The 12,913-nt window shown below is 45.5% G+C and overlaps 3 protein-coding genes across 4 annotated transcripts in view; 2 read left to right on the top strand and 1 right to left on the bottom strand.

The window, feature by feature from the left end:
* Positions 1-197: 197 nt before the first annotated feature.
* On the top strand, positions 198-4,249 carry tssc4 (tumor suppressing subtransferable candidate 4). The gene is made up of 3 exons (XM_063880506.1): positions 198-351; positions 1,242-1,327; positions 2,700-4,249. The coding sequence occupies exon 3, from the start codon at positions 2,731-2,733 to the stop codon at positions 3,715-3,717; it is 987 nt and encodes a 328-aa protein (XP_063736576.1). The 5' UTR covers positions 198-351; positions 1,242-1,327; positions 2,700-2,730; the 3' UTR covers positions 3,718-4,249.
* Positions 4,250-7,237: 2,988 nt separating this feature from the next.
* On the top strand, positions 7,238-8,440 carry LOC134863535 (gap junction delta-2 protein-like). The gene has a single exon (XM_063882094.1). It carries the CDS (start codon positions 7,238-7,240, stop codon positions 8,438-8,440), a length of 1,203 nt encoding a protein of 400 aa, XP_063738164.1.
* Positions 8,441-9,523: 1,083 nt separating this feature from the next.
* Positions 9,524-12,913, bottom strand: part of sh3gl3a (SH3-domain GRB2-like 3a) — a 35,619-nt gene continuing 32,229 nt past the window's right edge. For both annotated transcript variants that reach the window (XM_063882095.1, XM_063882096.1), the window contains one exon: positions 9,524-12,502. In XM_063882095.1, coding sequence (XP_063738165.1) covers positions 12,300-12,502 — 203 coding nt within the window. In that variant the 3' untranslated portion in view covers positions 9,524-12,299. The remainder of the gene's footprint in view (positions 12,503-12,913) is intronic.

Raw genomic sequence — 12,913 nt, 5'->3', positions numbered from 1 at the left:
TGTATTTATATTGATGTCGGTAAAGCAGTGAGATTTGCCATAACATAGCACATCTGTTGACTGGGGTTCAAACTTTGCATTTTGACCACAGCAGTACATGTTTGTTACATAATGCCTGTTTGCAAGTCATATTTTAAAGTTGTCAAGCACATTGTAAAACACTCTCAACAGCATCTCTGCTGAAGAGGAAAGGATGTAGACGCAAACGCAGTAATAAGTTGTACCCAGAAGGTGGCAGCAGTGCGACATACCGGATACCGGCTGCCGTTAAACACCAACGAAGAAGAAGAAGAAAGGAAGAAAAATAAGAAACACGAAACACTACCGGTTTTTCGTGGCAACAGCAGTGAGGTAAATCTACAAATTAACCCAGATGTATGTTGGTCTAAAGGAAAAGTCTGTGAACACAAAATGTGGCGTTGCTTCCCAGCCACGTGCTTAAAGGGAACCTACCACATCAGTTAGCATTAGCATGCTAACGAGTCGTTGTTCGTTCAGCCATCGTTAATGACACACGCCGCCTCAAAGAAGCCATATCCGTTTCCCAGTTTCACTTCTTGCACTTTGTGTTCTTGAATATTGCATCCACAATTTCAATAGTTTATCATTTAATTAATGGTTTCACTCAAATCGTGTGTGTACATGTTGAAGCTAATCATTAGCCCCCGGCCAGTGTATCTCCGGATGGATCACACGCGGCTGCAGGCGCTCAGTCTCCATCCTTCAGTGTTCTAAAGGAACGATCATTCCTGGTTACCATAAGCCATGTAGGGTTATCAGAAGCAGGGACGCCTATTAACTATGACGGCAGATCCGTCTCTTAATAAATGCCCACAGAAGGAAACAGAAACCCACACAATTGCAGGGAGGCTCCCGCACAAAAGCAAAAGGCAGTTTGTAAATGAAGGATCAACGGCATTGATTGATGTATTTAAAAATAGCCTGGGATTTAAGATTTTCATTGCCATAGTTACACTGTAGTTGTTGTTGATATATCAATAACAATATTTCAATTTTGTATATAAATGTGACAACTTCCCAACATGTAATTTCAAATCAGCTAAAACAGTTATGGGGCGGTGGGTGGATCACTACTGGCTTGGCACATTTAAGATGTGTTATCCTGTCTGTAACGCAGTGGGAAGGGGGATATCATGTATTTGAGCTGGGATGTGTGTTCAAGAGGCCTCAGTGTGTGATTGTTTATTGAAAGACTTTCCTGTCCTTGCTTTGAATCTCAGATTGATCAACAGAGTTGCAGTGTGTTTCATAAAGAGCCAGTGATTCTGCACACCAGAGACAACATGGAAACTACAGCAGCAGCATGGTATGATGCACACTCACTCTTCACAGTATGCCAGGCCCCTCTTTAAATATCACTTATTCTGACGGCCAAAACTAGATGTAAGTGGGCATGTCACTGTTACTGATAACATGCAGTAAGAGAATTCAGTTATACACAGGGTTACAGCAAAGGAGGACTGTTTGGATCTATTTTCCCCTTAAAGTAAAGTGTCCCCCCCCCAACTGCTGATCTTGTTTTGGCAACTTCTTAATTGGAAGCGTGTGGATTATTTTTATCAAACAGACAACATACACTATTTCCAATTGTCATCACAGGGTCTCCATGTTTTGATGAGCTGCAGTAAGAGCATCAACACTGTCAGTGATTCAAATAAACTTTATTTAAACAGCTATATTCATTATGTATTTATAGTCCAAAGCTCTATTTGTTAGAAACTCTGTTTTAAACCACCAAGACAACTTTCTACTGTGCCCCAATGAACCTTGCAGATACGACTTTTGATGAGTCCTGCTTTATAATGGTGCAAGACTGAGCAATAAAAGCTGAAAAGGGTCTCACATTTCAACAGCTTTGGTTCACTCCTCTTGAAGAGCAAAAGTATTTTTGGTAAGATTCCTGAAATATGATGTGTGGTTAAAACAAGGTTAAGAAATGTTCATGTTTTGTTCTACAACATAACATGTGTCAGTAAATACCCCACTGGTGAATGTCTGAAGCTTCTGTGTGTCATTTAAATAACGGTGGCCTAACAAGTGAGACCTAATGTCATCACGCTGAACATTAGCTGCCTTTAACTTAGCAGTAATTATGCGCAGCCATGTGACCATGCTGTATTTTCATTTATTAGCCTAGAGTTAGCTTTTTTACTTCTGGCCATTGCAGAAAAAAGGTGCAAGTATCATAAATGTGTGTTTGCCAAAGATCTTATTTTATGTAATATTGAAAATACAATGGTAAAATCCCATTGGTTTTTGTCGAGGGAGCCCTTGCAATTTGTTCCGGGTCGGACTAAGAAATACGTTATCATTGAGAATAAAATGAGGTCAACCTAGCTTCATGTGTGGGGGCCAGGAAACCTGGGTAACTGGAAGTGTTTTAAACTAAAAAGAGCCAAACGATTTTAGTCACTCTGACTGACTGCTGCCTTGCAGTTTGACATTTCCCTGTCACATGTTTATCACCTGGAAAGAGGCCACACGTGTTCAGAACCCTACATGAAGCAGACAGGCTGTATGATAGAATAAAACATGGAGCTTTTTGAAGTCATGTGCCCTTCACTTCGGTCATGTCTAGTATCCTCTGTACGCTGGTGCAGAGAGGTGGTAGATCTGTGACCTCACCAGTCCTCCCCACATGGTTGCTGCTGGAGTCTGACCTCTTCCTCTCTCCGCAGGTCATTGATGTAGTCGAGCCTTGCAGTTGAGATGAGTGATCAGAAAAATGGCGGTGACCACGAGGACGACTTAGACGAGCTGTCTGCCAGTGATGAATCTGAGCCTGAAGGAGGACTCAGCAGTGCTCCGTTTGACCCCGAGCTGGACGATGATAGTGATGATGATGGCGGGGAGGTTGCGCTCTGTGCTCCCCCTGCTGGACGCCTCGCTCAGAGTCCATTCAGTCTGAGAGGAGGGGGCTCTGCGTTCTCCAACCGCAGCCACAGCATCTTTGAATGTCTGGACAGTGTGGCCCGCCTTGCATCCTCTTCCTCCTCCTCCTCCTCTCAGAACCACCGCCCCGTTTCAGATGGAGTGTTCGCCCGCCCTCTGCCTCCACCTCCCAGCAGGAAGACAAGCCAGCCTGCGCCCAGCTCCCCCACACCAGCGAAGAAGAGAGGAGTCCCCGACTACCTGGTGCACCCCGAGCGTTGGACCCGCTACAACCTGGAGGATGTGACGGAGACCAGCGAGCAGGGCAACACCCGGGCCGCTCACAACTTCCTGTCCAGCCTGCAGCCGAGGAAGGAGCAGCAGGAGAGCGCTGGGGACTCCGCCACAAACCTCCAGCACAAGATGATCTTCTCCAGACCCAGCGGGCTGAAGGAACAACCTGAAGATCCACCATCAGCTGCTACAGGCAGAGACAAGGAGGCACGCCTCAGGCTCCTGGAGGAGGAGGAGGAGGAGGAGGAGGAGAGCCGGAAGAAGGACACACGCCTCAGTCATTTGGAAGAGGAGGAGGATGAGGAGGAAGAGGAAGAGGAGGACAACGTGGAAGAGAAAGAAATTGCTGAAGCAAGGAGAACAGAGCAGAGAGGAGGAAAATCTGAGGAAAAAGACACAAGGGCAGCTATGGGGGGGGCAGAGGAGAAGAAGAAGGTGCAGAAAGGTGTGCAGGAAGGGGAGGCCGTCCCCTCCTTCAAGAAGACCAAGCGTAAGAACTACAGGAAGAGCTCAGGACAGGAGGACAACTGACTCCGTTCATCGTTCATTTAAATGTGCTGACATCCCTCAGACCAGCTCAGCCCACACTGACCATCTGTTGACATGACATCAGGCCTAGCTTACCACTCAGTAAAGGGCTACTTTTACACCCAAGGCTGAGGAGAGTTTATTTCATTTCCTGGCTTCATGTTGTTCCATGTTGTGTTCCAATGTAAAGTGTTGTCTGTTAAAGAGTCAGATGGAGTTGTTAGCATCCACTCGTTAGCCTCAGCGACGCTAGCGCTAACGGTGAGGCGCTGTCTCTGACGTCCAGGAATCATCGTGACTGTATCATATTAACTGTTGTATGTGCTGAAAATTAAAGACGAACAGGTTAGCAACAGTAAGTAGGGGCAACGACAAGAAGTCTTTTTAAAACATAATGAGAGGGGTGGGTTTAAACTTGAGGGCTGAACTGGGGAGGGAATTAGAATCAGTGTTGGTCTTTATTCTTATTTGATTTACATTTCTTGTTGCATGATCTGTATTTTGGAATAGTCTTAAATAAAAATATTGATTTGTATATATTTTATGTCTTCCTTTCAAAAACATTCAAGGCTTCTGTTTTGGCAAAACAATGTGGCTTATTGAAAATCAAATCCAAATTCAGTGATGGAATTTTTTTCTATAGAATTTGTTTCTAGTGGGTAGATGACACACTGTATCACTGAGATTTCTTCCACCCAATGTCATTGATCAGCAGTGTGACGCCCTAACCCCAGCCAGTCGCAAGACTAACATAATGCTTGGAGAATGGGAATGCCAAACATTGGCGAAATGTGGTTAATAAACATATATATTTATTATTGAGGTTATAAAATGTATCTGAGGGACATGTAAAGTTTCTACTTGTTCTACTAAGGACCACACAGATAACAGATGTTGCTAACTGGCATGTTAGTATCTTATATTTCTATAATGTTTATTAACATGCTTCGTCTGAATCAATACATGAATCACCAGTATACAGTGTTCATGTTCACATCTGTGGTTGAATGACACGACTGCATTTTCATCAATTAAGTTAGACGTGCTAACAGCTATAAGCTAACGTGCTCTAGCATTGTCAATCGATGACAAGAAACACAAACCAAGGTAAACATGAACTATAGGCTATTTGAGAACTTGTCTTAATGTATTCAAAAAGCTTTATTAAGGCTTCCCTTGTTCTGAGACACTCACTTCTTGCCGTCCCTCTAGATACATTTATCAAATACTTTAAATATTATAATTTCCGTTTACCATATGCCTTCGAAATAAACTAGAATGCAGGGCAGTAACAACCAGTGGGCTGCAACTGTGGGGGACTGCCAAACAATAAATACAAAACATCCATTATTTACAAAGCTAATGTAGATTTTTAATTGTATACACAGATCAGCCATAACATTATGATCACCTGCCTAATATTCTGTAGGCCCCCCTTGACCCGTCGAGGCATGGACTCCACCAGACCTCTGAAGGTGTGCTGTGGGGTCTGGCTCCAGGAACTTGGCAGCAGATCCTTTAGGTCCTGTAAGTTGCGAGGTAAGGCCCCCATGGATCAGACTTGTTTATCCAGCACATCCCACAGATGAATTGAGATCTGGAGAATTTGGAGGCCAAGTCAACACCTTGAACTAGTTGTGTTCCTCAAACCAGTCCTGAAGATACATATACATGTGTATATTTTTAACAATACTTTCGTTACTGATCTATATTTATATATATATGTATATTGTTTTTTTTTTATTTAGAATTTTTAATTTAAAGTTGTGTTTCGTGAACCTGTACTGTTTTTCCTCTTATCTGCTGCTGCATAAACACTTGAATTTCCCCACAGGGATTAATAAAGGTGTTATCTTATCTGAAGCATCTCTGCAGTGTGGCAGCACTATCCTGCTGAAAGAGGCCGCTGCGATTACAGAACACCGTTTCCATGAAGGGGTCAGCATGAGCACCCTGACCCCTTCATGGAGACGGTATTCCCTCTGCGGCCACGCAGCCCCATAAACAACAAGCTGTGATGCTCTGTGTGTTCTAACTCCTTTTTAACAGAACCAGCATTAATTGTTTCAGCAGTTTGAGCTACAGCAGCTCTCCCATCAATGAGCCTTTGACCCATGACCCTGTCGCCGGTTCACCGGTTTTCCTTCCTTGGACCACGTTTGGTAGGTACTGACTGCTGCAGACCGGGAACCCCACTCAAGAGCTGCAGTTTTGGAGATGCTCTGACCCAGTCGTCCATCACAATTTTGTCCAAGTTGCTCACATCCTTACGCTCGCCCATTTTTCCTGCTTCCAACACATCAACTTTGAGGACAACGTGTTCACTTGCTACCTAACATATTCCCCCCCCCCCCCCACAAGTCCAAAACACTAATCATGACAACTCACCAAGTACAGCTTTACATGTTGTGCCCCTGTTAGCTAGCCAACAGTCACTAGTCTGTGACTAGATAGACTAGTGACTGAAAATGAAGAAGGGATATTGGAGACAACGCTTTGCAGAAAAAGCTCCAAAACACATGGTCAAGATATCATAAAACATGGTTCCTAGTGGCAGGCAGTGAGGGGCCAGGGCAAGCAGTTTAGTCCTCTTGGTCTCTAGATGTCTAGCTGTTGAAGCTAACGCTGCACCAAATTATTCTGTTCATCTCATAAATAGAAGGTGGGCAGAGCTCTGAGACTCAGATGGCTGTTTGAAGTAAGGGGGGGGGGGGGTCACTCAGTGTTCTATCTGGGGACGATTTGATGCTAACAGACCTTTCAAGGGTCTTTTTTTAAAACACAGATAAGAAAATTGACAAGTGGCTGGAGAGGAGCAGTCAAAACAAGCCTTGGTTCAGAAGTCCTCACCAGGCTGTCTGCAAAGTCTTAACCGTTTCCAGATATCATTCTTTAATGAATTTGCTCAGCCATGTATCCTGACACCAACATCATGCTGTCTTTAACAGTGTTCTGTGTTATCCAGTATTTGAAGAGAGCATGCTCTTCTGTACTAGTCATCATTTAAAGCATGCCTCTCCATTAAAGGGAGAACCCATTTGCTTTCAGAGGACCGCCTTGTGAAGAGTGCTCTATCAGCTGGCACTATCAGCAGGTCCTCCAGCACAGGAAGGCTCATGTCTCACAGTTTTAAAATGGATCCTAAAGACAAGAGGGAACTGAGCGTGCCAAGTGACTCATGTCAAGTGGACATCCTTATCTGTGAAAGATGGGGTGGCTCCCTCCTGCTCCACGGCACTGAAGGCAGCCGAGCAGTGCTGGACAACATTCAGACAGGAGCAGTGTGATGCAAGGGCTGGGATATTAGGGTTAGAATTTAAAGCTAAGGCATGAGAAGTAAGACTAAAGAGTAGGACAGAAGGCAGATCATGAGTGTACCCCGGATCAGTTTAACTGCAAGGTGGTTTAAGTTGAGTCCAACGGGGTAGAGGTTGAGGAGGAGGAGAGGTGGATCAGTCCCAGCAGACTGCTCATCTCAGGCCAGTCCGTCCGTGCTCAAGGCAGCCGGCAGCCACAGGCCACCATGACGGAGTGGACCCTGCTCAAACGTCTCCTGGATGCCGTCCACCAGCACTCCACCATGATTGGTCGCCTGTGGCTCACGGTAATGGTCATCTTCCGGCTTCTCATTGTTGCCGTGGCGACGGAGGACGTGTACACTGACGAGCAGGAGATGTTTGTGTGCAACACGCTGCAGCCCGGGTGCTCCACCGTCTGCTACGATGCCTTCGCCCCCATCTCACAGCCACGTTTCTGGGTCTTCCACATCATCAGTGTGTCCACGCCGTCCCTCTGCTTCATCATCTACACCTGGCACAACCTGTCCAAGCTGCCCCACGCCAGCCAGAGCCATGGGCCGGGACCGGTGGGATACCCAGGGCAGGGAGGCCCGGACTTAGGTCACCGCGGCGGACAGGAAGTGTACGACCGGAGCTGCGACTCAGACAGCTGCTCAATCCGCTCCCATAAGCACCTGGGTCACAGCCTGGCTGATGTGCTGGAGGGCATCAACGTCCAGAGCCTTCAGAGGGGGGACCCCAACAACAGGGGGCCCTTGAGCCATGCCCAAGCTTGTGCCCTCAGAGAGGGGGGTGCTGAGGCTCAAGTGGTCTCTGGAGGAGTTCTGTCCAAATGTTACATCTTCCACGTGTGTTTACGGGCTGTTTTGGAGGTGGGCTTTGTCGTGGCCCAGTGGAAGCTGTTTGGCTTCCAGGTGCCTGTCCACTTCCTGTGTAGATCCCCCCCCTGCAGCCAGGCCGTGGACTGTTATGTGTCCAGGCCCACGGAGAAGACCATCTTCTTGCTCTTCATGTTTTGTGTGGGGGTTTTCTGTATCATTCTCAACGTGTTGGAGCTCAACCACCTGGGCTGGAAGAAGATCCGACAGGTCGTGAAGCTGAGAGAGACTGGGTCCTGGGGGGTCTGTCCCGGTATGAAGAGAGGCTATGAAACTTTCCCCCCTGACAGCCCCTTTCTCACACATTCTTTAGGCTTCAGGGACGTGACCAGCACCACCTCTCTGCCCACTTTGGACTTGGTGGTGGGTCACCAGCCTGACTGGACCTGTGCTGTGAACTGTGGCCGGATGAGGGAGGCTGAGGGGGTGAGAGAGACCAGACCGGAACCACCAAAGAGACAGGACTCTAATAAAGGGGAGAGGCAGCCACTGAAGAGCAAGAGGGTGATCAGAGAGTCCAAACAGAAGAGTGCCGAGGTCTGGATCTGATCTGCTGACATGGGGAACATGTTGCCGCCTTCACTTCTTCACCGAGGGTCTCCCTTTGGAGATCCAAACAAAATGTAAACATTTAAAGGATTGTTTCACCAAGAAAACAAGTTTTTAAATGACCTTTAGTTGAAGTAACTTTACAAAATCAAAGTTGATGGTGATGTTCACAGCTGGAGATGTGACATATTTCAGTAACATCTTTAACAAAATATTGAGGATATTTGCAGACTGTTATATATGGGCTTTTTCTTTGACACACAGCCGTTCCCCAAAACACTTTCCCAGACTGTATTTTCTAGAACCAGCTCATTGTTTTCGAGGATATATATGGTACTGGTGGGTTATAAGAAATACACTTCTGGATGCTCACAGTAAACACGAACCAACAAGATGTGCATTGCTAGGTGACGGATAACAAATACAGAGTGGCCAGACTTCTGAGGTGAGATTATCTGGCCCTCAGTATATCCTCCTTCAAGAAGATGATAGTGTTCATGTTTGGTTAAAACTGTTCAAGAGAAGTGTGTGAGTTCAACTGAATGGTGAATGATGAGTCTGGATTATGCCATTACGCTATTACAGTTTTCTAATGTTTTGTCCACTCTGTATATCAGTGAGGGTGACTGGGCCATCCAGTGGCCTGCTGGTTAAGACGCGAACTGTACGGCTGCGAAGTCCATCGTTTTATTTCGACCGGGGACCCTGTTGAATGTCATCTATCTTTCAGTTCCTGTCTGTAGCTCAATTACAAAAAGGTTATGGACTAAGTATCAGAAGCAGCTCTCTGGATATTGGAACACTATTCTCCAGAAGAACCAGCTGAGCCTCAGCTGAATCAGAACCTCTGTGAAAGCTTTCCAGCTAATCTAAACATGAGTCTCTCCATGAAGTTCATTACAGTTATTAACTGTTCCTAGTGAACCAATGACATGCTAACCTGATTGTATATACTGTATGTGTAATAATAAATAAATATGATGTCTTTATGAAGCAGGATCTGTGCCCTGACACAGCTAGAAGCTTTAAAATATGATTGTTGCTTTAACATTAAAAGGGAACACAAATCACACGGAGTGGGGATCAATATTTGCTTGTCATTTATTTACGCAATATATATTCATTTACAACATTTATAAAACACCTTTTGCATAAATGATGCTACTGAAATAACACACAGGCTGAACAGCCCACCCTGGCAGCGGGTTGTGAAGACAGAGGTAACAGAGGTACATTGTAGACACACATCAGGTTTGAGTGTCTCAAACGTCAGTTATTCATACTGTTGTCCCACGACAATATGTATGATTAAAATAATAAAAGTTTGAAATAGGCTAATGAATTCAGCCTTACATCTTTAAATAAAGACACTGGTCGTGGTCCCTGCAGGATCCAACCTGCTGATGGAATACGTTGCAGATGACATCATGTGCTGAGAGCTTTCCCATATCCAAATCAATAATTACAATCTTTGGGAAAACAGAATCATCTTAAAACGAGTTGAGTTGGTCCACAAACAATAAATAATGTAGATAAAGGATTTGGTCCATCGAGAACCTCTTTAGACAGATCCCTCATACACACGCTTTGGAAGTGGAAACAGTTGCTTGATTAATTGTGGGTATGCAAATAGTGGAATGAATAAATAAAGGCAGCTGAACACTGTGTATGACCATAGAACACTCGTTGCATCACTACTGATCCCTGCCATACACACCGCTCTGCTCTTTAGTTTTTGGAACAAACGAGCAGTTTTATTTACTTCAACCCCAACCACCTCTGCTTCAACTTTGGATGATCACGAGCTATGATTAAACTCCTTTTCCTGCAAAATGCTTCAAAACATTCCAGAAGCAGATATTGTAAAAACCTGTAGCTTCTCACCAGAGGTTCTTTGTTACTACCAGGTCATTATTTTATCGTTTATCAAAACAACATGCTTAATGCGTATTTGTGAGGAAAAAGTCACTGAACTAAAGTTGCTAAAATGACAAAAAATGGCCTCAAATGTAACATTGAAATCATCTGCATCCACAGACCTCAGATTTAAGATTTGATGAAATCAATTCCACATCACAATGATTGATAGATAAGGATACATGAGAATCTACCACTAGGACTTTGACGTTATCGGATATGGCAACTATTCTTATCCTGTCCAAGAAGTGCAACACCAAGGAAAATAAAAAACTAAATATTAACAAGTAAAAAGGTGCATGTCGATAAACACGTGTGGCAGGTAGATTCTAAAGCTTCAGTGCAATTCAGACAACTTCTCCTACAGCATGTCATCTGGTTGCAGAGACAAAGCAGCCCTCCTACCGGACACAGAGCAGGCGTACAGTCCTCACATTGTGTCAATAAGTCAGAGCATGTAAACGTAGAGGTACATTCAGAGAGGACAAAGCACAGCAGGCAGACAAGAACAGTCTGTTTGGGGACAGAAGGGACAGCAAAGGATGGGCCCCTGAACCCAGGCTCTACAGATATCTACCTGATATTATAAATCAGAGCTCCAACAGGGCAAGAAACACAAACACACGCAATCAGGCCGTAAACAAGCTGGCAGTTACATAACCCATATTATCATTTTTACGTATAACTGAACCGTGCTAATGATCCTCGACTCTACAGAAAACTGTGCAGGTAATGTGGCTCTCAGTTACATCCGAACGTGTCTGTGAACCATAATGTTTAAATACGAGGCTAACCTATTGGCTTGATTAAAGCAGCATGTATTCATCCAGTTTTTAGCAGGCCACTGGGGGGCAGAACTCTCCAACCTGCTGCTGGAACATAACATGTCCTTTAGATTGTGCTTTTATCCAAAGCAACCTGCATACACTTTAATACCGTAGACATGGCTACAGAGAGACTTGGCGTTATGTATCTAACCCAAAGACACTTCAATATGCTGACCCCGCTAACCCCCTTTTGGTGGACGCCCACAGTGGCCCCTGTCTGCTGACACATTCAGCAGCAACTGAGGACTATAGTCACTCCTCAGCTGCCTGATATTAGCTCTCCTGTTAGCTTTGTTTTACATCTCTCCCAAATTCTGACAGGAAGGTCCATCTTTTTATTGTGGAGCTAGGGGGGGGGGGGTCTGTAGCTCAATAGGCATGTGATTTAAGATGTGATAAAATCAGATGTAGCGGCTCGTTCCCCAGCCCCTGCAGCCAACATGTGTCCTTGTGAAAATACTTAACCCCAAACCACGGTCTCCCTGCAGACGAGTCGATTAGAGCTGAGCCTGACCCGAGTCAACAGAGTTGCATTTTATAAAACCCAAATAAAAAGCTGAAAGTCGTTTTTATGCTTAATAGCTGTGTAGCCTGTAGGAGATTCATGTCCTGCTGCTGTGACATGCAAATATGCCCCCCCAGAAGGAATGATCTATACATAGAGCAGAGGGGAACTGCACATGGTGAGTCTCTGGGTTCATCCCTACAGGCCTCCCCTCACACAGGTATTCTACTCAGCCGTCTAACTGTCTGCCTGTCAAAGTTTCTGAACCTGTCTGACTTCTCTTAGCCCCGTAACCATGTTCCCAGGCTCAACTTTCCAGCAGAGGAGAGGCAGACAGGAACTCTGATCGGCCCCAACAGGAAGCAGTGCCAGGAGACAGGACTGATGGGATGGATCACAGGGTCCGACGACTTCCAGACATTTCTTCCTCAGATCAGAACACACACCCGGCAGCATCCCGCTCATGGCTTAGGTTTCAGTTGACTTCAGGTTCATAAATATAAACACAATGTTTGGACAAAACTGCTCCCCACCCCCGGGTCAGAAAATCTGAAGAACTCCTTTTCAGCTCTGGGTTGAGCTGGTTTATTTCTCTGCCTGTTGAGGGCCCTCACTGAGGCAGGGGGACAAGGACCTCCACGTAGCTGATTGGGAAAAAACCTGACTCGCCGTGGATCATGCCCTCGTACCAGTTCTCGTCTATCTGGTTGGTGAGGATGATTATGTCCCCCTCCTTGAAGCCCAGCTCCCCCTGGTTCTCCGGCTCGAAGAGGTAGAGAGCGCGGCAGCACGGCTGGTCCAGCAGCTCCGGCTCTGCACCACAGAGACAGCACACACACATGAGGAACGGTGTTTCTCTCATCATCAACACATTCTGCACCAGCTGCATTTCACCTGAGGGTCTGTGTGGGCTTCTGGAGACCCTGCAGTATGGGGGGCACTGGTCATTAAAGTCAATAAAGAACTAGTAGCTGGACCCTGAATAGCGGGGGCTCATTGATATTCAGTACTAAGACATCTCCATGACAACTGAGAACACTCCATGAATTACATCTCTGGAAAATGATAGTAAGTTAAGAGAGTTTGGAAGATGATGAATGAACTATGACTGATCCTCACATTTGAAGAGTGGAAACATGTGTATGCCGGTTTCATTGATGTGTCAAGATGAGAAGTGTGTGTGTGTGTGTGTGTGTGTGTGTGTGTGTGTGTGTGTGTTACTCA

This window comes from Eleginops maclovinus, chromosome 4, assembly GCF_036324505.1.
Source record: "Eleginops maclovinus isolate JMC-PN-2008 ecotype Puerto Natales chromosome 4, JC_Emac_rtc_rv5, whole genome shotgun sequence".
Classification (NCBI taxonomy): Eukaryota; Metazoa; Chordata; class Actinopteri; order Perciformes; family Eleginopidae; genus Eleginops; species Eleginops maclovinus.
The sequence above is the reverse complement of the archived record's forward strand: the minus strand, read 5'-3'. Positions and strand labels throughout refer to the sequence as shown.

Coding starts and splice junctions, on each gene's coding strand:
- tssc4 (XM_063880506.1), top strand. CDS start 2,731: ATGAGTGATCAGAAAAATGGCGGTGACCACGAGGACGACTTAGACGAG.
- LOC134863535 (XM_063882094.1), top strand. CDS start 7,238: ATGACGGAGTGGACCCTGCTCAAACGTCTCCTGGATGCCGTCCACCAG.